Genomic DNA, 23172 nt, shown 5'->3' on the forward strand with positions numbered 1-23172 from the left:
GTTCGGTGCGGTGCTTGTCCAGGAGGGACATCCGGTGGCGTTCTTCAGCCGCCCTGTCGCACCGCGACATCGAGCCTTGGCCGCCTATGAACGCGAGCTCATAGGCTTGGTTCACGCGGTGCGCCACTGGCGCCCATATCTGTGGGGCCGTCGCTTCGTCGTCAAGACAGATCATTATAGCCTCAAGTACCTGCTCGATCAGAGGCTTGCGATGATTCCCCAACATCATTGGGTTGGGAAACTACTGGGCTTCGACTTCGCGGTGGAATACAAGCCCGGGACAGCCAACACGGTGGCAGATGCGTTGTCCCGACGAGACACGGCTGAGGAGGGCGCGCTGCTAGCTCTCTCTGCCCCGCGCTTTGATTTCCTCTCCAGGCTACGGCTGCTGCACGACCGACCCCGCCCTGGTCGCACTCAGGGAGGAGATCGCCAGCGGTGCCCGACGTGCCCCGTGGTCGGTGGCCGACGACATGGTACAGTTCGCTGGCCGGCTGTACATACCTCTGGCTTCCCCGCTGCTTCAGGAGATTATGGTCGCCACGCATGAGGACGGCCACGAAGGGGTCCAACGCACGCTGCATCGCCTCCGCCGCGACTTCCACTTCCCCAACATGAAGCGCCTGGTCCAGGACTTGGTGCGTGCCTGCGTGGTCTGCCAGGGATACAAGTCAGAACATCTCCACCCTGCAGGCCTGCTGCTGCCCCTTCCTGTACCGCAGGGTGTCTGGACAGACGTTGCCTTGGACTTCGTCGAGGCGCTGCCCCGTGACCGGGGGAAGTCCGTCATTCTCACAGTGGTGGATCGGTTCAGCAAGTACAGTCACTTTATTCCGCTGGCTCATCCCTACTCCGCCGAGTCGGTGGCGCTGGTTTTCTTCGCCGAGATTGTGCGGTTACATGGCGTTCCGCAGTCCTTGGTGTCGGATCGCGACCCTGTCTTCACCTCGACATTTTGGCGGGAGCTCATGCGCCTGACAAGGATAAAGCTGCACATGACGACCGCTTTTCATCCATAGTCGGATGGGCAATCAGAGGCTGCTAATCGGGTCATCGTCATGTACCTTCGGTGCTTAACCGGGGACAGGCCCAGGCAGTGGCTGCGCTGGCTTCCATGGGCAGAGTTCGTCTTCAACACAGCATATCAGTCGTCCCTGCGCGATACCCCATTCCGCGTCGTGTACGGGCGCGACCCTCCGACCATTCGCTCTTATGAGCCAGGGGACACAAGGGTGGCTGCAGTAGCACGCACCATGGAGGAGCGCGAGGAGTTCCTGGGCGACATCCGCTATCGCCTTGAACAGGCTCAGGCGGTCCAGAAGCTCCATTATGACAGGGTGCATCGCCACGTCCAGTACACCATGGGCGATTGGGCGCTGCTCAAGCTACGTCAGCGTGCAGCATCTTCTCTTCCGCAGGCAGTGACCGGCAAGCTCAAACCATGGTTCTTCGGCCCCTACCAGGTTACGGAGATCATCAACGAGGTGGCTGTTCGTCTGGCTTTGCCACCACGGGCGCGCCTACATGATGTCTTCCATGTGGGTCTACTCAAGAAATTTCATGGGACACCTCCAGCAGCGCCGCCCCCGCTTCCTCCAGTCCACCATGGTGCTGTGGCTCCTGTTCCAGAACGGGCAGTGCGCTACAGGTTAGCGCGGGGTGTCCGTCAAGTGCTCATCCAGTGGCAAGGGTTAAGTGCAGCTTCTGCAACTTGGGAAGATGTGGAGTCTTTCGCAGCCAGGTTTCCAGACTTCCAGCTCGAGGACGAGCTGCCTCTCGAGGAGGGGAGAGATGTCATGGTCGGGCGCACGTATACCAGGCGTACTAGGGCCAGGGATGTACGCCGTGCAGGGACTAGAGTCCAGGGTGCCCACGAGCAGGCCAGCGCGCGGCCAGGAGAAGTGCAGGCCGCGGCAGCTGCTGGTGGCTAGGAGGGAAAGATAGGATTTTCTGTTAGGGGGACTCCTTGATTTAGGGAGATTTGTTACTCTTTCTGTTATACCAGCTACTATATATTCTGTACCCAGGGATCAATAATAAATCAAGCAATGAATTGTTATCTCTAGTCTCTCTCGCCCAAATCTCTCAAGCCTGCGGCGGAGGAGCAAACCTCGCCGGAGAAGACGGACCGAGGCTACGAACTCCGTAGCCAAGGGCCAGCTACCCTAGGGCTGGACGCCCTTGACAAGTGAGTTGTAAGTTTACAGTCAGGTTATTATACACAAGAACCTACAAACTTTATGAGAGAAATAAGTGGGTCATAGGTGAGGCAACTACTATATGAGTAGACTGGTAAATGGGTTGTTACTAACCATACAATCAACAAAAGACTATATTGTTAGCCTTGCTCTAAATATAGTCTAGACACAACATTAAACAGAGCTGGTAGACACGTTACAATCAGCTAAGTTGAGAAAAAAAATAATAGTGTAGTTGAGAAAAAGATAATAGTGTAGTAATAAGTATGTAGTTTTTGTATGACATTATGTTAGAGATGCAGTTGTACATGCTACATGGTTTAAAATGTACTGAAAATGTATATGTTACAACACTCTAGGGACATTACTATACTATATTTCCAGCGCCCCATAGTTCATCTAATGTAAGTAAATCTATTTGTGTTGAAGTTGAGCTGGAAGTCTGAAAATGAGTGAGTGTATGGTAGACCTCTTTCATTGTTGGCCTCACATGAGGGGAAACTCTCAAGCAAGAAAAGGCAATCTTGATGAGGAAAACTATGGTTTGGTCTTCTGTTATTGTTGGTGCTAAAGGCCGCTGGTCCAGGATTTCATTGACCAGTGTATATTGTCCGCTTGAAGATGGAAGATGTTGCAGCAAATCTCTTGGATGTTTCCCCATCATGACCTCCAGCACAAGCACACCAAAGCTGTACACATCACATTTCTCTGTCACAGCACATGTGTAGGACAACTCTGCACAGGGGAGAAGAAAAGGCATTAGAGTTAACACAGAAAAGAAAAATACTACAGAAAAAAAAACTATGTAAGTGTATAACCATAAGTAGCAATCAATTGATGGGTCTAAATAACTGTGGTCTTGGAAAAAAAAGATCATATCCATTACCAGGGGCAATATAGCCATATGTCCCTGCTAGCGCAGTCCAGTTTGATGAATCAGGCTTCAAAATCCTTGCTGTGCCAAAATCGGAGACATAAGCCTTGAAGGTTGTATCAAGTAAGATGTTGTTGCTTGTAATATCTCGATGAATTATCGGTGGATCACACTCATGGTGCAAATAAGAAATTGCTTGAGCCACATCATTCACAAGAGTAGCTCTCTTCTGCCAATCAAATTCCTTTGCTAGTTCTTCGTTTCCAAAGATCATGTGGAGGCTTCCCTGCTGAATGTAGTCGTAGACAAGAAACTTGTAGGCTGAATGAGAGCAGAACCCATACAGTTTGACTATGCTTCGTTGTCTGGTCTGTGTTAAAATTTCCATTTCCCTAAAAAATCTTTGTTCGTCGTCCAACACTATTTCAGTTGGATGGAGCTTCTTCACAGCAACTACCTGCCCGTCTTGGAGTTGTGCTTTATATACTCTGCCGTATCCTCCTGTTCCAATAATGTACCGATCATCAAAATTATCGGTTGCCCTTACGATGTCATCAAACGCTAGTCTTCCATCAAAGTTCCAAACAGAAAACATGTCTCTTCCATCAGCAGTATCACTTTCTTGCCGTTTCCCCTTGTTGTGGATAAGCATTGTTACTGTTGCAAATGTAGCAAGAATGCCGAAACCCACAATAACAATAGTTGGCAAAAGTATAACAATCAGATTCAGTTTTTTGTGACTGGTTGCTACAGCTGAATAACAGAGTGGCAGTCCAGTGAGGTTACCACAAAGACCTCTATTGTGAAGAAACCAGTTTACTGAAGAATTTTGATGTACAAGTCCTTCTGGGAGTGGTCCTTCCAAATAATTGTAGGACACATCAAGCATTAGTAGACTCACCATGCTTGTGAAGGAGGGTGGTATGCTTCCAGTAAACTGATTGTGGGATAAATTGAGAGATTCTAGCATGTGCAACTTTCCAAGTTGTTGTGGTAAGACACCATAGAGTTTGTTATTGCTAACATCTAACAGGATCTGCAGGCTTGCTATATTTCCAACTGAACCAGTCAAATTCCCACTAAAGTTATTGCTATTGATATTCAAGGACCGTAGGCTGTTGCAGTTACCCAGTTCCTCTGGAATTGGTCCACTCAAATTGTTCCCAGATATATCAAGGTATTCTAAACTGTCCAGCTTTCCCAGCTGTGCAGGAATGGATCCTGATAACTGATTCAGTGATAAATCCAAGCTGTACAGGCCTTTTAAATTGCCAATTTCTGGTGGAATATCACCACTGAGATTATTTGAACGGAGTGTTAGCTCTCGCAGGTTGGACAGATTAGTGAGGGCTGGAGGTATGGAACCAACTAACTTATTTTCTGCCAGATCTAGCACCTCTAGCTGAGGGCAGGCACCCCAATCTGATGAGATCTTCCCAGAGAGCCTGTTAGATGCCAAACTCATCACTGTGAGTTGGGGATACACTCCAAAATGCAGAGCTATATCTCCTGTTAGTTGGTTATCACCAAAGTCAAGTTGAGACAAGCTTTTACATGTCTTCAAGCTCCAAGGAATAGGGCCATCAAACATATTATCACCGACAAAGATAAATTCAAGCATACCACTCATACATATATTAGTGGGCAAAGGTCCCGAAAGCATGTTACTCCATAACCCAAGTAAAGCAATGTTTGTGAGATTTTCGAACTCTTGAGGAAGAGACCCTGATAATTGGTTAAAATACAGATAAAGACTTTGGATGCTTTTCATATTCCCAAAAGTTTTTGGTATTGGTCCAGAAATTTGGTTCCGATACAAATCTAAAACTTGGAGGTTCATCAGATTACCAATATCTTGGGGAATGTGACCGGCTATTGAATTTTCAGAGAGGGATAATATTGCCAGGTTGGTAAGATTTCCTAGCCTTGCTGGGATAGAGCCTGTCATCTGATTTTTGGCTAGGTGCAAAGTTCGGAGATTTGGTAGTTTGGAAAGTTCTAGTGGTACTGGGCCTGTGATTTGATTTTGGCGCAGGGAAAGTGTTTCTAGAAGAGTCAGATTTCCTAGTTCTGGGGGTAAAGGGCCTGCTATCTGATTCATGTGGAGATGAATTCTTTTTAACATAACAAGGTTGCCTATTTCGTGTGGAATGGGACCAGAGATCTTATTGTTGTAGAGAGTAAGGCCGCTCATATTGGTGAGATTGGTTAAAGAGATAGGGATTGAGCCACTAAGATTGTTATTGTTTAGATCAAGATGTTGCAAATTTGTGAGCTTGCCTAGTTCTACTGGTATAGGCCCTGATAGTTTGTTACCAAATAGATACAAAAAATTTAGCTGGCTCAGGTTAGCAAGAGCTGTGGGTATGTCACCACTTAGGCTGCTGTTGCTTAGTTCTAAGGCCTGTAGGTTGACAAGCATTCCTATCTCCTTTGGAATGGGACCAGAGACCAAGGTTTGATGAATGACAAGGTTAGTCAACATTGTTAGGTTGCCCAAGGAAGCAGGGATTTGGCCCGTGAGATTGTTGAAGGAGAGCCCAAGCTGGGTGAGACTCCGCAGGCCACCAAACTCAGATGGGATGTGCCCGACGAGATGGTTGAGGGTGAGGTCAAGATAGGAGAGCGCTGACAGAGAGCCCATTTCGGTAGGTATTACGCCATGGAGAGTGTTGTTGCTGAGGTCAACTGATGTGAGGAATGGGAGAGCTGAGAAGTCGAGCTCACCAAGCTTGCCATGGATGCCGGCACCTGACAGGGAGATGCTGGTCACCACCCAAGGCCTGCGGCGGCCATGGTGCACGGCCGTGCACATGATTCCCGTCCAATTGCACGGGCTGGTCTGGTGCTGCCAAGAGCTCATCTGCACCGGGGAGATATCAAGTGTAGATTTCCAGTGCAGGAGGGCCATCTGTTGGGACCTTAGTGATATGCCCCCATGAGGCACCATGCCTGCATCTGCATGTGCTTGTTGCAAGAGGAGGAATGGCAGTATTAGTAGGTGGAGGTAGAGCAGAGGGACAGAGGAAGATTGCATTTTGCTGTGTAGTCTTAAGAATTGCTTGGCTGATGAGGTTTCATATATAGGTAGTAGTGCTACTCCAAATATATACTGGGATACATAGAGTGCTGCCGTCCCTTGTGGGTCACTTTTGGGTCAACGCCAACCATTCTCTATAACCCACTAACCAAATCATTTTTGTTGTAGTGTGTTTTATAGTCTCTATATCAAAGTTATGATAAATTTATTAATTAATTAATGATCTATGTTTGTTTAGTTGAAGGGTTAGCAGTCATTGTGCACCTGCCTTCACGCAACCGTCAGTGAAACCACAAGAAAAGTTTTGTAATGACGAATAATCACACAGACAGAAGGACCCATGCATGTCCAATAGCCAAACCGTCGAAATTGACTAGTTCAAAGCTGCTTACTGTTACACCACATCAAGATTCCGATGATGACCCATCGTTTGTCAGGTTCAGGTTCAGGTCCAGTCAACGAAGACTCAAAAAAATAAACCCCAGAGATGCATAATAAGGCCTTGTTTAGATACACCCAAAAACCCAAAACTTTATAAGATTCTCCATCACATCGAATCTTGCGGCACATACATGGAGCATTAAATATAGATAAAAATAAAAACTAATTACACAGTTTGTCTATAAATGGCGAGACGAATCTTTTAAGCCTAGTTACTTCATGATTGGACAATGTTTGTCAAATAAAAACAAAAATGCTACAGTGTCAAAATCCAAAAAAATTTGGATCTAAACAAGCCCTAAGTGGTCATCAGATATGCAGGAACTGAGAATAAACCAGACCAAAAGAAACCCACACATGGCAGCTCTCCTTCTCTTGTCATTGCTCTCCTGCTGCTGTCCTAAACTCCTCTTCAAGCTCAACAGAACATCACCCTAGGGCCTAACAGCTAGCACCTCTGGGCTCTCTCATGTACAAGAAGCTATGTTGTGTACTTCATTTGTCCCTAAAAGTTTCAATTTATAGAATCCATACCAGTCAAACTTTTAAAATTTTGATCAACTTTATAGAAAAGAGCATCAATATTTATGATATAAAATAAGTATTCTATAAAAAAATATATTCTATGATAAATCTAATGGTACTAATTTGGTATTATAAATCTTAGTGTGTTTTTTCGGTCAAAGTTTAAAAATTTGACTTAAGACAACTCTAGGAATTCTTTTGGAGACTAAGGGAGTACTTCTTTAAAGCAACAAAAAAACATATGCCCAAATCTCATTGAATAGGACTAAAATTTAGGCATTTTTTGGATTGGCATCAATCCACATGTTGGAGTGAATTAGAATGAAACTTAAACTAAATATCATCTCAATCCACTCCAATGCATGTAGATTGAGACGAATACGATAACATTTAAACAAGGCCTTAAGTGGCTTGACATGCACCAACATCCATGAGCGATCCAGATCTAAACACTGTTGCTTTACAAAAAAAGGAATTAGACAGGAAAAAAAAAACTTAGTTGCCTAGCCTTGGATTAATAATAAGATAGTAGGCGGTAGCCTTCATTCAGAAACTGGTTACACAAGAATCAGTGCCAGTGTTGACCCTCCAACGCGGCAAGCTGGTGGCACGTTACTATCAGGGCACTCACAATGCAGACTCTATCATAGAGTCTAAAGTCATTTATTACCTCGAACAATGTGGACTTAGAGTCTAAATAAGACTTGGAGTCTTATTTTTTCTACCTCTTTCTTTAATAAATATGCTGCCACATCAGCAAAATACTATAAATAATGTGTAATTAATTGTCTTGGACTCTATGATAGAGTCTTGCATTGTGAGTGCCCTCAGATGCCGGCCGGCGCGGTAATCATTATGGTTATGGGTCGGGCAGTCGAGAGCATAAAGAGTGAACGCCTTACTTTACAAGATTCCTCGTCACATCGAATCTTGCGACACATGCATGAAGTATTAAATATAGTTAAAAGGAATAACTAATTACACAGTTTACCTGTAAATCACGAGACGAATCTTTTAAGCCTAGTTACTCTATAATTAGACAATATTTGTCAAATAAAAACAAAAATGCTACAGTGTCAAAATCCAAAAACTTTTTGCATCTAAACAAGGGCTTAATATGAGACAAATAATATGAACCTATACACTCAAAAAAAAATTGTGAACCATACACATGAAAATCGACAAAGAAAATTTGTTAACTTTGAAAAAACATACTTCTTTAAGAGAGTCCTCGCAAACATATCCGTGTTGCAATAGAGCTGATTACGTATACGAATTGTTAGATATTTAGACAATTTTAGTATCACTTTAATCAAAAAATATTAAAAATAAGTTTGTGACATCAGACATGTGCACGTGTGATCTAAGCGTTATGAACATATACATGATACTAACCATGATCGTAATCACAAGTAGAAACACACAAGTATAATGATTACCGCGAGGCAAGTGCAATCCATCCTCTTTATTCAGCGATGCTAACTACTGATCTTCTAATGGAGGTAGCTGACAAGACTAACTTAAAGTACGAGCTCACCATCGTAGAAGAATTCGAACTTTAATTTGTACTCCAAGTAGGTACTAGGTCCGTCGAGGTACAAGTGAAGATGGAATCGACTTTCTCGGACAAATGGAGGTAGCTGACAATTCTGGTAGTACTTCTCCATCTCTTTCTCTTCCTCACTCACTCCCTAAACTAGGACTAACTAGAGAGCTAAGATATGAATGGAGCTCTTCTCTCTTCTTGCTACATTTGTGTCTCCTTTGTGTTGATGAATCATTGATCAATATGAGAAAGAGGTTGCCTTCCTTTATAGGTGGGGAGGAGGGGGGTTGATCCTTGGAATATTTTGTGGATCCTCTCAAAAGGAAGGAGCAAACCGCCATGCTCCATTAATTGCACCACCAAATCCCATCTGAACCATCCTTGGAGAGGTGGTGTGAACCGACCTAACAAGGTTGGACTCGAGGTAGACCACCATGGGTGCGTCCTAGGTGGGCCACCTTGAGTCCAATTTTGTTGGGCTGCCTCCTATGATCTCCTAGACTTGGACCAGGGTGGTGTTGCACAGAGATAAGTTGGTTTGGGCCTTGTTTAGTTCACCCCGAAATCCAAAAAGTTTTCAAAATTTTCCGTCACATCGAATCTTGCGGCACATGTATGAAGTATTAAATATAGACGAAAACAAAAACTAATTACACAGTTTGTCTGTAAATCGCGAGACGAATCTTTTGATCCTAGTTAGTTCATGATTGAACAATATTTATCAAATAAAAACGAAAGTGCTACAGTAGCGAAATCCGAATTTTTTTCGGAACTAAACAAGGCCTTGGTTGGAATTTGGCCTTGTTTTCCACTCCTTCGGGCCCTGATTCTGCTGGTAGGTGAGCTATCTCCTCTTGGGCTCATGTCGGATGTCTATACGTTATATTTCTTGTATACTTCAAGCTCCTTTTCTATGCAATCCCGACATATCATTCTCCAAATGAATAATCACCAAAACTCATAGAATTTGTTAGTATAAATCCTATTTACTAAGTTTCGGTGTTTGTTTGTATAGATTTTATGTAAAGTTGACGGGTGAAAATATGAGTTAAGAACCGCCAATGGCATACTAGGCACATCGAACAATGTCATACTACCACGACAAGTCTTTCTTTAGTGCAAGCATAGCCCATGGCATGTGGTCTATCTGCTTGTCGTGCTAGCGCCCAAGCAACCCCTGGAATAACTTTGCTTGTTTTCTTCATCCACTCGTTACAAAGAAAATATATTTTATATCTAAAATTTTCATGAAACTTGTAATGATATGATAGTAAATACGAGGCGGTTGCAAACATGCTTACAAAGCCATTTATGTGTTGTGTCAGCCCATGCACCGTGTAAAACATGGGTCGAGAATTAAGATTCTAGACATGACATGATCCTCACGTTCTTACCGTGCTGGCACAACCTAAAATTCTTGTGTGCCATGTGTGGATGAAAATTATGGTCACAAACCAGCTAGAGCTAGTATGACCGAGGCCACACATGAACTAGCACGTAATGGAGATAGGTCAAGATAGCTAGGCCAAGCACACAAACATGGCACCTGATCTTTGCCCAAAAAGCTCGTGAAAACCTTCCAAGAAGATTCATCGAGGGACGCATGATGAGATTATTCTAGAGTTGGTAAGGCCACCTAGAATGCCGACTAACCTTGTCGAGAGATGTATTGAACAACAAATGGGTTGGTAGAGTAAACAACAGGAGAAGAGGCTAGTAGATTGACTTTGATCAATTATGTACTTCGATATTTTCAGTCGGCCATGATGCTCTAATATATTTAGAGGATGTGACATCATCTATTATGATGCATGTGGCATCATCCACTAAAGTGGGGTTTCCTTCTCATTGATAACTATTGTTATATAACAAATTGCAAGTAGGTAAAATAGCGATTAACATAAATACCAAGATCTGGCAACTTTGGCGTCACAACAAGGCTTTACATCTCTTTATAAGCTAAGTATTTATTAGAAAAACCATGGAGTGTCATGTGTAAAAAACTCTATCATAATTATTGACTTTAATAATTACTAAGAAAACTCTAAATTGTATTATAACATAATCTATGAAAAAAGATACAAATGTAAGTACCCTGCTTGTCCACTGGGTAAATAAAGAAGGGACTGACTATCTGTTATTTGACATTTCTGGATGTATTATTCTTTTTTGAGGTTATAAAAGGCTCAATAGCATCTCAGGTTTTTGTTTGACTCTCTGTGGGCGCAAACAGTGTTCGCCTAAACGGCCTAAACGGCCGATTAAATGGTCATTAAACGGTAAACGGTGGCAAACTGTTTTGTTTAGGGGGTAAACGGGAAATTAAACGGTTGACCGTTTAAACGGTCAAAAAACGGGGAAAACGGTCTAAACGGCCTACACGAAACGGTTGTAAACGGTGTTAAACGGCTGTTTAAACAGCCGTTTAGGCAAACACCAGGTGAATCTAGTTGAATTTTATATTAACAATTTGTATACTTAAATTTATTATATTTATAAATATATAAAATTGATTTGTTATATGCATAAATATGTATATTTAATTATTCTAACATGCATAAACATATATACATAATAAAATAAATGGATTTTAGTTGCATAAATATGTATAAATGATAGAATGATTGATTTTACATTAAAAAATATGAACATTTTTGTAATATTGTGTAAAACCGTTTAGACCGTTTTAATCCGTTTAAACACCGTCTAAACAGTTTAAACGCTAAACGAAGGGTGACCGACTGTTTACCGTTTAGCGTTTAGGATAACATTGGGCGCAAATAGTTTCAAGATCTATGTTTCCGGCGACAGCGAGATGCCTGTGATGACTCAAGGATTTGCCGGTCTAGTTTTTGAAGATGCTCATATGATAGGTGCATTCGTAAGGGTGAATGTACGTGTGTTGTAAGTGTCTACATTGTATTGTGTAATTCGTAAAAAAAGATGGCATGCACTTTTTTAGTTTGCATTAAAAAATGTTCACCAAATGACACTTGGACAGAAAATTACTCTCCATTATATTTTCCAATCTACAACTTTAACCACAATTATATTATGGTTTAAGCATACATAATCCAATAAATATACGAGATTGTAAAAGTATTATAAGACAAATATACAAGTATGACTTCTAATTTTTCTAAAATGAATCATCTAAAATCTATTTCGATGGCCAATTTCAAATGTTTGGATATATTTTAGTAAAAAAAAGAGAGAAAATCTCAATAGCGTAGAGAGTTCCTTTTCTTTTTTCTAATAAAAAAAAACTCACGCGCAAGACAGGCACCAGGCCGAAATGGGACGGAGTACACAGCCCATGAAGATCGTCACTTGTCGGGCCCAACGCCGACCAAGATCGAAGAAGCCCACGTTACCCGTGGGTTTCCTGTCCCCTCCCTTCCTTCTCGTTGGCGATGCCACTTGCCACCAAACCGAGCGGAGGAGGCAGGCAGAGGCAGGGGATCGCCAATGGAGCCGGGATCTCGTCTTGACCCAGCAGCTCCTGCCAGTTGATTTTCGTCGGTGCCATCTCTGCCGGACTCGGTCCGCCTCCATCGAGTTTCAGCTCGAGCCTGGGGGCGCTCCTGCACTGCGATGAGAGGATGACCCCCGCGCAGGATCCCTTCTACATCGTCAAGGACGAGATCCAGGACTCGGTGAGCTGCTGCTCTCCTGCCGCTCCAACCCCACATTGCTCCATCCGTCCGCTTGTTTCGTCGCTTGCATCCGCGACAGTCTTGTTTGATGCTCAATTGCTCATTCGTGAAAATTTACCACCTTTCTTGGTCAATGTGATGGTAATCCCTGTCTATTTTTCCTGGGACCGGTTTTTTTTATGGTAATCCCTGTCTCTTTAATCTGATGAACCTCTTGTGAGAAAGTGCTGTGGAATTTACCGCCTTTCTTTGGTCAATGTATGCGGTTACATCAGGCTAGTTATGAATCTGAAATTCCTGAACTCCGTTTCTTGCGGTTACATGCCTTCTTTCAGTTTATTGTGTTATTGGCTTGCTTAAATGTAGGTCATTGGGTATTGGCATAGGGGTTTGGATCTTCCTTGCAACAATTCGCAGCTCTGGACCCAGTTCCTAGGTTGTTCTGGCTCATTGCTGTACATGTGTGCGAGTGCGAGGCAGCTGCAGAGAATGTAATGTAGGTAGGTAAATCATAAGGATACATCTACATGGATCTGAGGTGGGGAGCTGTTTTTCTTAACTGTGAAGTACTAGTAGCTGTATATATGCTGATGCACAGCCGCAGAGGAAGGACTAAAATTAAGGAGTGGTGCAGCTGGGCTGACGAAAGGGGTAGTGCAATATAGCATTAGGTCTGATTTTTTTAGAAAAGGAGCATTAGGTCTGATGTCTAGGCTTGAACACTTCGCAAGATAATTCAGCCCAAAATCAAGCATGTACTTGTGGCACTACTTGAATGTTGCGCTGTTGCTGCGGATAGTCATTGAACCAAATATTTACCCATTGTTGTAAAGGAAACTTGTTAATGATGGTCCAATTTTTATTTGCCCCCCCCCCCAAAGTTGCTTGATTTAGTATAAATTTTAACATATTCTACAATGATGCATTCTATTATACCCATAGATGTCAGAAACATATGCTGATAATATATACGTGGCTCAAAATATTGGCTGTTACACTACTAGTCATATTTTGATCCCAGAATTGTTACATATCATACTCATCTATGATGCATATGACTAAAATTTGCTTCTTTTCGTGTTACTTTATAGATTGATAAAGTGCAAGATACTTTCCTCCAATGGAAGCAGACACCTGAAAATACTGGAGAGTATGTGCATCTGACCAAAGAACTACTAACCAGCTGCGAAAGTATCCAGTGGCAGGTGCATGGAATTTTCTCACCATTTGTATTACTGTCATTATAATTTCCAATCCATGCTAGAAAGGACTCCGTATTAGAATTTTTCCTTTACATGCTTGCCACATCTCAAGGCAGTATCATTCACTCATGTAGTCCTGTTATGTTAAGTACCAGAATGGTTTTAGTAAATTATGATCTGCTTCCTTTGTCATATTGCCATGGTCCATTACTCACTTGTTGCAACCTTTAATTTTACAACAAGGTGGATGAACTGGAGAAGGCAATTTCAGTTGCTCAGAGAGATCCAGCATACTACGGACTTAATGAGGCTGAAATTGGGAGAAGAAGGAGCTGGACTAGCACTGCACGTAACCAGGTATTTTTCACAGGATAGTTGTTTGTGATGGAAGCACATTTAAACCATAATTTCGTTGCAAGAACATTTCCAAGTATTACCGGGCATCTCATGTGGTTTTACATGACACAGGTTCTTGCTTTAAAGCGAAATGTTGAAGGTGGAAGACAGAAGAGTGTCTTTGGACGTTCAACCAATCCTTCTGAATCAATCAGATCCAAGAAGAATATTGTACAAGACAATGATGAATTCATTGCTTCAGAATCTGATCAGCAGATTCTCCTGATAAAGTAATTCCTTCAATTTTAGCTTGTTTCCTAAGTGTTATGTTGTTCTAGTATCCAATCTACTAATCTAGCACCTTAAATGAACTAAACTTCTGATGCATGGAAGATGATGAATGCTAAACCTGATCCATGGATGAACTGAATGACACCTTTCATAATATCATTATGCTCTGATTTAATACTAGTTTTATGTACATCTTCAATAGGCGACAAGATGAGGAGTTGGATGCTCTTAGTGCTAGTGTACAGCGAATTGGAGGTGTAGGTCTCACTATTCATGATGAGCTTGTTGGGCAGGTATTTTCTTTTTGTATGTATAATAATTCCTGTGAACTCCATTCCCATTTCCTTTTTTTTTACACATGAAGTGCATATTCTACTATTTTATGTCATCAAAATTTCATAGGCTTTCTCGAGCTGATATTTATGCTCCCTTTTGCACGTTCTACAGGAGAAGCTTCTGGGCGAGCTTAGCCTCGATATGGAAACTACTACAAATCGGCTTGACTTTGTGCAGGTGTGTTTTGTACTTTCTGCTCCAGCACAGTTTACTTTTCTTAGCAGACCTTGCCCTTTGCCCCCTCATTTTCCTTACAGTTCAACTTGCATATTATGAAATTTCATTTTTGCTGATGTATTACCAGTTACGATTACAAAGCTGGCAGAATATGTTTCAGTTCCATCTATTCCTCCCTTTTGTTTGTGCAGAAAAGAGTGGCTATGGTCATGAAGAAAGCCAGCTGGAAAGGGCAGATCATGATGATCGCGTTCCTTGTTATTCTTTTCATCATTCTTTTCGTTTTGGTGTTTTTGACTTGAGATATGTGTGTGGCTTGTAATTTTGTAACTTGTTGAGTTCAGAACGGTATTGGAAGAGCAGAATCTCAGTCATTAATAACAGATCATACACGTGCAGTGTGCAGACACTGCATAAGCACATATTTGTAAGATCACATTCGATAGGTTTTTCCATGTAAAAGCTATTTTTTCCCAATGCTTGCCCTTGAACGCTAAAGAAATGGCATGTGAAGCTGAAGCTATTCTGCATCCTATATATGAAGAAAATTTTCTGTATCTTTTTCTTTTGAGAAGATGAGGCTTGCTGCCCAATTCAATTACAGCAATAATGGAAATACATGGTTCTGTTTTGGAAGGTTGATCAGCTGGCCAGCAATGCTTTTCTCTCACAACAATTCAGCATCAACCGCTTTTACGCCAGCCAAACGGTGTCTAGGATAAGAATACCACCTACTGTGCTACTTAACCTGATCGAAGAAGCCAATAGCCTAATCACATCAGCGATGCTATTTTCTGTCGCATCATTGCTTGAAATGCTAGTTGGTGGCAACTGAATCAACAAAAATAATTGCACAAAAAATAAAAAGAAAAAAAGGCCTTTTGGACATCATAATAAAGTAGAACGGTATCATTTGAAGTAGTAAAAACGAGAAATAGGGACTTTTTTTTTCTTGAGAAAGGAGAAATAGGGACATTTTTAAATAGAGGGAAATGATGTGTAAACGAAAACAGAGTACTGGGCCGAGCCCACAATACCTCAGCCCAGAAGGCCAGAACAACAGCCCATATTTCACAGGGGCATTTCAGTCCAGCATGAAACGAAACCCTCGCACCCGGCCCGGGACCCTCCTATATAACCTCTCCTAGGGTTTACCTGCACCCGGCTTCTCACTCACCCCCACCCGTCCCTTCCCGCGCCGCCGCCGCCCCCCCACAGGTGAGCGTAACGAATTCGCCGCCGGCGTAATCTCCTCCCGACTCGACTCGACTCCCCTTCCTCGCTGGCGGTGGCCATTTCGTCGCCGCGGAGGCGAGCCGCCCATGCTTAGCTCGCGGCGGATCTGATGGGTTTTGTTGTGACTTCCTGCAGGTAAGGAGGAGGAGCAGGAGGCGAGGATGTCTCACCGCAAGTTCGAGCACCCGAGGCACGGCTCCCTCGGCTTCCTCCCCAGGAAGCGGTCCTCCCGCCACCGCGGCAAGGGTACGCACGCATCTCTCACTCTCTCTTGGCCGATGGTTCCGTCGTTCGTGTTTCCCCGCGGTTTTCAGATTCGTTTGCGCGAGCCTACCGATTGATTGTGTAGTTCGTGTATCTTGAGGACTCTAGTTTGCTTTGACATGCATACATGGTGCTCTGATATGTTCTACTCTTCAGTTTGTATAACCGAAGGATTATATGTGTTACTTCTAGTTAAACAACTCATTCAGTGATGCTCCGCTTGTACTGCGTTTGTGGTATTGTTATTCGTCATGCAATAGTTTTCATAGGTTTGTCTTGCTTCAGTGAAAGATTGTCTTTTGCATATAAAGTGCAATCCAACACTGTCATCATGTATGATCTGAAAACGTGCTGTACAATTGATTTATGTAGCTGTGAATACTAAACTATGGTTTGTTTTGGTCATGCTGCACTATTGCTTTTTTACCTGTTTAGTATGATACGCACATTCCTTTGTCAGGTTTACTTAGTCCAGACAATCTGATACTAGTTTCCCTGTTTGTTTTTGCAGTGAAGTCATTCCCCAGGGATGACCCCAAGAAGGCTTGCCACCTCACCGCCTTCCTTGGCTACAAGGCTGGCATGACTCACATTGTGCGTGAGGTCGAGAAGCCTGGATCCAGTATGTCCACCCCCCTTCTGTTTTTTATTAATCAATTGATTTGACCACATTTTCCAGTTTTTGGTATCTGAAAAAAAAATGAATTGTAACATCCATGATTTCCAACTAGAAGTTTTAGCTTGTTATGTATTGAAAGCACTTAACTTTAGATGATGGACAACACAACTATTTCTTCACAGGCCCATATACTTACCAAAGACATAGTTTTTTCTTTTGAATATCCACAAGTGCTTAAACTCCTGAATCTTGTCTACATGTATTGCTCCATGATCTTAACTGATCTGTCTATTTGTTCTTCAGAACTACACAAGAAGGAAACGTGTGAGGCTGTTACCATCATTGAAACCCCTCCTCTGGTCATTGTTGGGCTTGTGGCATATGTGAAGACTCCTCGCGGCCTCCGCACACTCAACACTGTTTGGGCTCAGCATCTTAGCGAAGAAGTTAGGAGAAGGTTCTACAAGAACTGGTGCAAGAGCAAGAAGAAGGCTTTCTCCAAGTATGCTCTCAAGTATGACAATGATGCTGGCAAGAAGGAAATTCAGCTGCAGCTTGAGAAGATGAAGAAATATGCTTCTGTTGTCCGTGTCATTGCCCATACCCAGGTGATAAGCCTAATTGAGCTGTGTTGCTCAGTCATTTTTGTAGGAACAAGGTTTCTTAATGATTGATAATGCAATTACTATTGGTCTCTTTTTTTGGCTTCATTAGTCCTGTTTATGCAATGTTTGTGTAGTCAAATGAATGTTTATATGTCAATGATCATGTTGTGTTTTGTTTATTATTAAATTTCAATTTTCATTGTATTATTTGTCATTATCATGTTGAGCTTTTTATGTATGTTACAATCCTTGTCTTGTTATTAAATTTCCACTTCAATGTATGTCATTGCCTGCAGGGAAGTAGGCCTATGGAAAAATGAACTGTTTTTTGTTCAGTTGGGGCACTCTGTATTAGCAAAATCTCACCTCTTGTATTTCTATCTTTCAGATTAAGAAGATGAAGGGTTTGAAGCAGAAGAAGGCTCATCTCATGGAGATTCAGGTCAATGGTGGTACCATTGCTGACAAGGTGGACTATGGCTACAAGTTCTTTGAGAAGGAGGTCCCTGTTGATGCTGTCTTCCAGAAGGATGAGATGATTGACATTATTGGTGTGACCAAGGGTAAGGGTTATGAGGGTGTGGTCACTCGTTGGGGTGTCACCCGCCTTCCTCGCAAGACCCACAGGGGTCTGCGCAAGGTTGCTTGTATTGGTGCATGGCATCCGGCTAGGGTATCCTACACTGTTGCCCGTGCTGGTCAGAATGGATACCACCACCGTACTGAGATGAACAAGAAGGTTTACAAGATTGGCAAGGCTGGACAAGAGACCCATGATGCCTCCACAGAGTTTGACAGGTACTATTTCTGAGCTTCTCTGAACACTAATTCATTAAATGAGAGCTGCATGAATCTGTAGTAACTCGCACAATCTGCTGTACCTTCGTTGCTCTTGTTCCTAATGAATGGCTGGTATCTGCAGGACTGAGAAGGACATCACTCCAATGGGTGGCTTCCCCCACTATGGTATAGTGAAGGGTGACTACCTGATGATCAAGGGCTGCTGCGTGGGTCCGAAGAAGAGGGTGGTGACCCTCCGCCAGTCCCTGCTTAAGCAGACTTCTCGGCTGGCCCTCGAGGAGATCAAGCTCAAGTTCATCGACACCTCATCCAAGTTCGGGCACGGCCGCTTCCAGACCACCGAGGAGAAGCAGAGGCACTATGGCAAGGTCAAGGCCTAAGCTTGTTCTGGTGCTGGTGCTGCGGTGCAGCGACAAGTCTCATTTGTCAAAGCCATCGACCTGTGATACTCTTGTTACCTTGTCGGACTAAGTTTTGTAGTGGATGTTTTGGGAACATGTTCTGGCCTTCTATATGGATTTGTGCTCTACTGCAGACCTGCATTGTCTATGTTTTTTGCGTTCTTTTGCTAGTTGAATGAATGCCTAATCTTTGCATGTAGATTCTGAAACTGGGGGTGATTGTCTAGCACTTTCATTTGTTCGCTGTTCTAAGCTGCCTGCTGCTGGGAATGTGGACCATTAGTCATATTTCCTAGTAGTATCTAATGATCAAATGGCATTTCGTGGATCTGTATCCTGAAGAACCTTATGCGGCCAGAACTTTATGTGTGGCTTCCCAGCAATCTCTTATGCAGCCAGAAACTTTGTGGCTTCCCTCTCTTATGCAGCCAGTGTTTGGTTTCCTAGTTTAAACTGAGTGTTTGGTTTCCTGGTTTCCTCTTGGCTTGGATAGGGTTTGTTTTGTATACAACTGCCTTGAGGTGTGTTTTGGTGCCCTGTTTGTTTTGTATATAAAATACAACAACCCCTACCTCTTCTTTAAACTGGTACGTTCACCTCCATTTAGGACATTTTATGAAGGCATGCTCATCTGCACGACTGCACCCTCTTCCTGGAAATACAGACCATGTGCGCACACAACATCGCCACTGAAATCAATTAAGGCCTTGTTTAGTTTCAAATTTTTTTGGGAAATCAACACTGCAGCACTTTCTGTATTTGACAAAAATTGTTGGACTAACTAGGGTAAAAAGATTCGTCTTGTCAATTTCGACTAAACTGTGCAATTAGTTTTTATTTTTGTCTATATTTAATACTCCATGCATACGTCTAAAGATTCGATGTGACAGAAAATCTGAAAAATTTTGTAAATTTTTTTGAAACTAAACAAGGCCTAAGAACCAAGAAACAATTTGTCAAAAAAAAAACCAAGAAACAAAAGCAAGAAAAATAGGCACCCTCATATCGGAATCCAGCCAAAGAGCAAGCACCGTTAGCCATCTCCCTCCCAATTTAGATGTGTCCATTTTATATTAATGTACGACCCTCTTCAACCTTTTTTGCGCCCTCCTCCTCCCCCCTCCCCCTTCTTCCTGCTCAGCAGTGGCCGCGCTCTACTACTCACCCATAGTGGCCTCCTCCCCCCCTCCCTCCGCCACCATGACCTCCTCTCCTAGCTCCGCTGCCGTGACGCCCTCACTCATACTTAGCTTGCCGCCTCCATAGTCGTTAGGACCCTTAACTATCCTCCAGCTTTCCCCCAAACTTTCTCTTTCTAAGTCCGCTAGAGTTGTGGAAGATAAGAGGGATCTAGGAAGAGGGGGAGAGGAGGACATACCTTGCTAGATCCACCATGGCTACTATCGGATTTGCCCGAAGCCTCCATGTTCGTCCGACGTCAGATCCACCCAAAGCCACGTCATCAATGGCACGGTGGGGCGCAGCGTGACTGCCTGGGAGAAGGTCGTCGAAGTTGGGACGTAGGACGACCACCGGAGAGAGAGAGAGAGAGAGAGAGAGAGAGAGAGAGAGAGAGAGAGAGAGAGGGTATGTGTGCATTGACAAAAATGAGCTAGGCGTGTGGGTAACAAAGATAAAATACCATATAAAATTTAGTTATTTTTAATGTGACTGTAGACTTGGATAGTTCAGATTTAGATCTACATTGTGATATTTATAGACAATTTGTTATATTTTTCTGATTAGGTAGTCTAGTTGTTAGATTGCTTTGTGGTTTATATACAAATGGGGATCAAAGTATGAGTACAATAAAGTATGCTAACGGTTCGGTCCCTAGACTATCCAATTGCATATTAAGCTATCTGGTTTGGTCCTTAAACTATGAAATTTGGCCTAGTCCCTAAACTATCAAACCACATATTTAGCCATCTAAACATTGTTTGGGTTTAGCTTTAATCCTATCGGATCTGAACCCGTGGTCTGTAATGATGGTTCAATATTTGAGATCTTATGTTTTTTTTTGTCAAAAGCCCCCTTGGATGAGTATTTGGAAAGTGGAAACTAACGCCTCCACATTTCATCCCATGCCTATTCCGCTTCATCTCGATGATGGAAATGAGATTGGTTGTAGCAGCGATCGATGTTAGGAGGCTGGTCGTCGAATCATGGAGAAAAGGAGACCGGGACAAAGCCACACATTGGAGCAAGTCACAAGCACTAGGTGAGGATGGTGCCAATGTTGTGAGGGAAAGTTGAGGCACCGCAACCATATAGTGGGTTAAACACCCCCTCCGCTTTGTCAATTCCCAGGTTATGGATATTGATTTTCAGAGTTGTGGTGGTAAGGGTAGATAGGAAGAACTATTCTTGGTCTATTGATTGTTGTTTTGGGGGTAAATTTGAGTGATAAACTGATCAAGGTGGACTACTAATGTAGGTTCTAGCATTGGCAAAGGCACCGCCCCGCCACCCCGGGCAGCCGGCGGGGCTCGTCGCCGATGTTCAAAAGGAAAATTTCTTTATATCAAAGTAAAATCCTATAATTTTCTAACCAAATATTGTATAATAAAATCGCCCAGGCTCATAAAAGCTTCTGGCTCCGCTAATGGGTTCTGGTGTCTGAATTTTCAATTGAGTTACACCATGAGGGTTTGGGTTTGGTCATCTGAGATTGTATGTGGATGAGAAAATCGACTACTTCGACTAGATTGAGTCTGAGAAGTAGTCTACTTTTTGGTTTGAGGATTTCCTTCAGCAAGTAGGATACGAGAAAAACAGAAACACCAATCTATTGGTTGTGCCAGTGAAAGATCTTGTTGATGGATTGAGGGTGATTGCATCAGATGATGATACAAATCTGATGGCCAGTATGGTCAAAAAGCTAGTTTTGTATGTTGATCATGATGACAGTTTGGTAAGTGTTGAGTGAGATGACATTGTTGCCAATCCAATTAATGAAATTTCTAAGGTATTGAGCCACCATAAAGTTGTTTATGCTGAAAAGAAGATAGGAGGCAAGTTATATATGTTCTATACTAATCTAAAGAAAGTAAGAGTTGACCAAGCTGGACCAAGCTAGGAACCTAATCATGAAGCTAACAATGGATCTAAAGTTTAGGAGTTCATAGATAGTGTCACTGAAATTTGTGGTGAAAATTGTGGTGGAGATGATGATCTCATGGAGGATGCTATTCATTTGGAGGCCAAATAGGTGAAAGGCAACAACAAGGTAAGAGGTAGCTAGCTGAACACTGATCAGTAAACCACCTCAAGTTCATGAAGAACTGACATTGAGGATGAGGGACTAGAACTACCATAATCACATGGGAAGGGAAAGAAGATCAGAGGTTGAGGTTCCATTCAATGAATCCTAAAGGACATGAGCAAACCCACATTCTTTCTTGTCCCTGTTTCCCCATCAATTGAGAAGCTTAGATAGGTAATAACAAAGATAGTCTCAAAAACTGAGTAGAAATCAAACTATCTAGGAATGACAAGAGAAGGTTGAGGGCTCATTGTGCTAAAGGATGCCACTAAAATCTATATGCATCATTGTAGGGTTAAATATTTCTCATGAAGACAGCGTGGGAGTCACAACTGTAAGGAGGAATGGGTGCTGAATTAAGAGACACACTTCTAGATGCCTGGCATACAAGTACATGGTCTATTTCAAAATTCAGAGCCAATGACAATATGAGTATTATTAGCTTTGACAGGAATGTTTAGAAGGATTGGAAATTGGAATCTGACATCTTCAAGGAGTAAGATTGCTAGATCATGGGCAACACACAGAGCTACCACGAGGGCACGCATAGTGCCACGACAAAGGGTGGATGGGGAGAGTACGACAACAACGAGGGTATATGCAGTGGACCTCAATATGGTGAGTGCATGCGATGGGGCTGGACATGGGAGGAGGGGGTGCACAACGGTCATAACAAAAGAGAAGCGATGGTGGAGAACTATATATGGCCATGCAGCCCGCGGCCCGGCCCATGGCCCGTAGCTTTGGCCCGACCCGAGGGACCAGGCCGTGCCTGGGCTGCCACCTAGGCACACGACACGACATGGGCATGGCCCGTTCCAACGGTCCGCCCAGTAGCGACCGGTAAAAATAAACTTTTGATGTAGTTGTGATTTGTATATATGTGTTGTTAATTGTTATAATGGTGAAAATGATGAACAACTGGTGAAAATATTGATAAAAATGAGTTGTTGTCAGCTTGATGGGCCGTGGGCTGGCACGACACGGCGTGCTTGACAGGTTGGCACGGCATGAAAATCGGCCCACGAGCCATGCCGTGTGCCGAAGGCCAGGGACGAAGTCCGTAGAGACATGGCCCGCTAGGCACGACGGCCCACAACGGCCCGACGACCTATGGCACGACACGACCTGTTTGACATATATATGTAGAACCGATTTGGGATTGGGGTGGACCTCCCAAAATTTACATCATCATTGGGTTGCAGATTGTAACCCAATAGGACTAAAGCAAAACCCAAACAATGTTCAGGTAGCTAAGGCTGCAATTTGGTAGTTTAGGTACCAGGTTAACACATCTCAATAAATTTGAGGGCCACTGGCGTACTTTACATCTAAATAATAAGTAAGTAGTCATAATAA

The 23172-nt window shown here is 43.1% G+C and overlaps 2 protein-coding genes across 3 annotated transcripts; one reads left to right on the plus strand and one right to left on the minus strand.

The window, feature by feature from the left end:
- LOC8070679 (probable leucine-rich repeat receptor-like protein kinase At1g35710) lies at positions 2444–6128 on the minus strand. The gene is made up of 2 exons (XM_002450308.2): positions 3085–6128; positions 2444–2933 (listed from the first exon to the last, which is right to left on the minus strand). The coding sequence occupies exons 1-2, from the start codon at positions 6107–6109 to the stop codon at positions 2566–2568; spliced, it is 3393 nt and encodes a 1130-aa protein (XP_002450353.2). The 5' UTR covers positions 6110–6128; the 3' UTR covers positions 2444–2565.
- On the plus strand, positions 12048–18876 carry LOC8073619 (60S ribosomal protein L3). 2 transcript variants are annotated; one of them, XM_002449006.2, is made up of 12 exons: positions 12048–12280; positions 13372–13485; positions 13726–13839; positions 13951–14108; positions 14312–14402; positions 14557–14622; positions 14814–14909; positions 16005–16104; positions 16634–16744; positions 17045–17349; positions 17735–18144; positions 18269–18876. In XM_002449006.2, exons 1-12 carry the CDS (start codon positions 12227–12229, stop codon positions 18525–18527), a joined length of 1878 nt encoding a protein of 625 aa, XP_002449051.2. In that variant the 5' UTR covers positions 12048–12226; the 3' UTR covers positions 18528–18876. The 2 variants fall into 2 exon arrangements, with proteins under 2 accessions (XP_002449051.2, XP_021316966.1); XM_021461291.1 differs by lacking the exons at positions 12048–12280; positions 13372–13485; positions 13726–13839; ... (2 more) ...; positions 14557–14622; positions 14814–14909 and adding an exon at positions 15775–15840 and having other exon boundaries at positions 15994–16104.

Source organism: Sorghum bicolor, chromosome 5, assembly GCF_000003195.3.
Source record: "Sorghum bicolor cultivar BTx623 chromosome 5, Sorghum_bicolor_NCBIv3, whole genome shotgun sequence".
NCBI lineage: Eukaryota > Viridiplantae > Streptophyta > Magnoliopsida > Poales > Poaceae > Sorghum > Sorghum bicolor.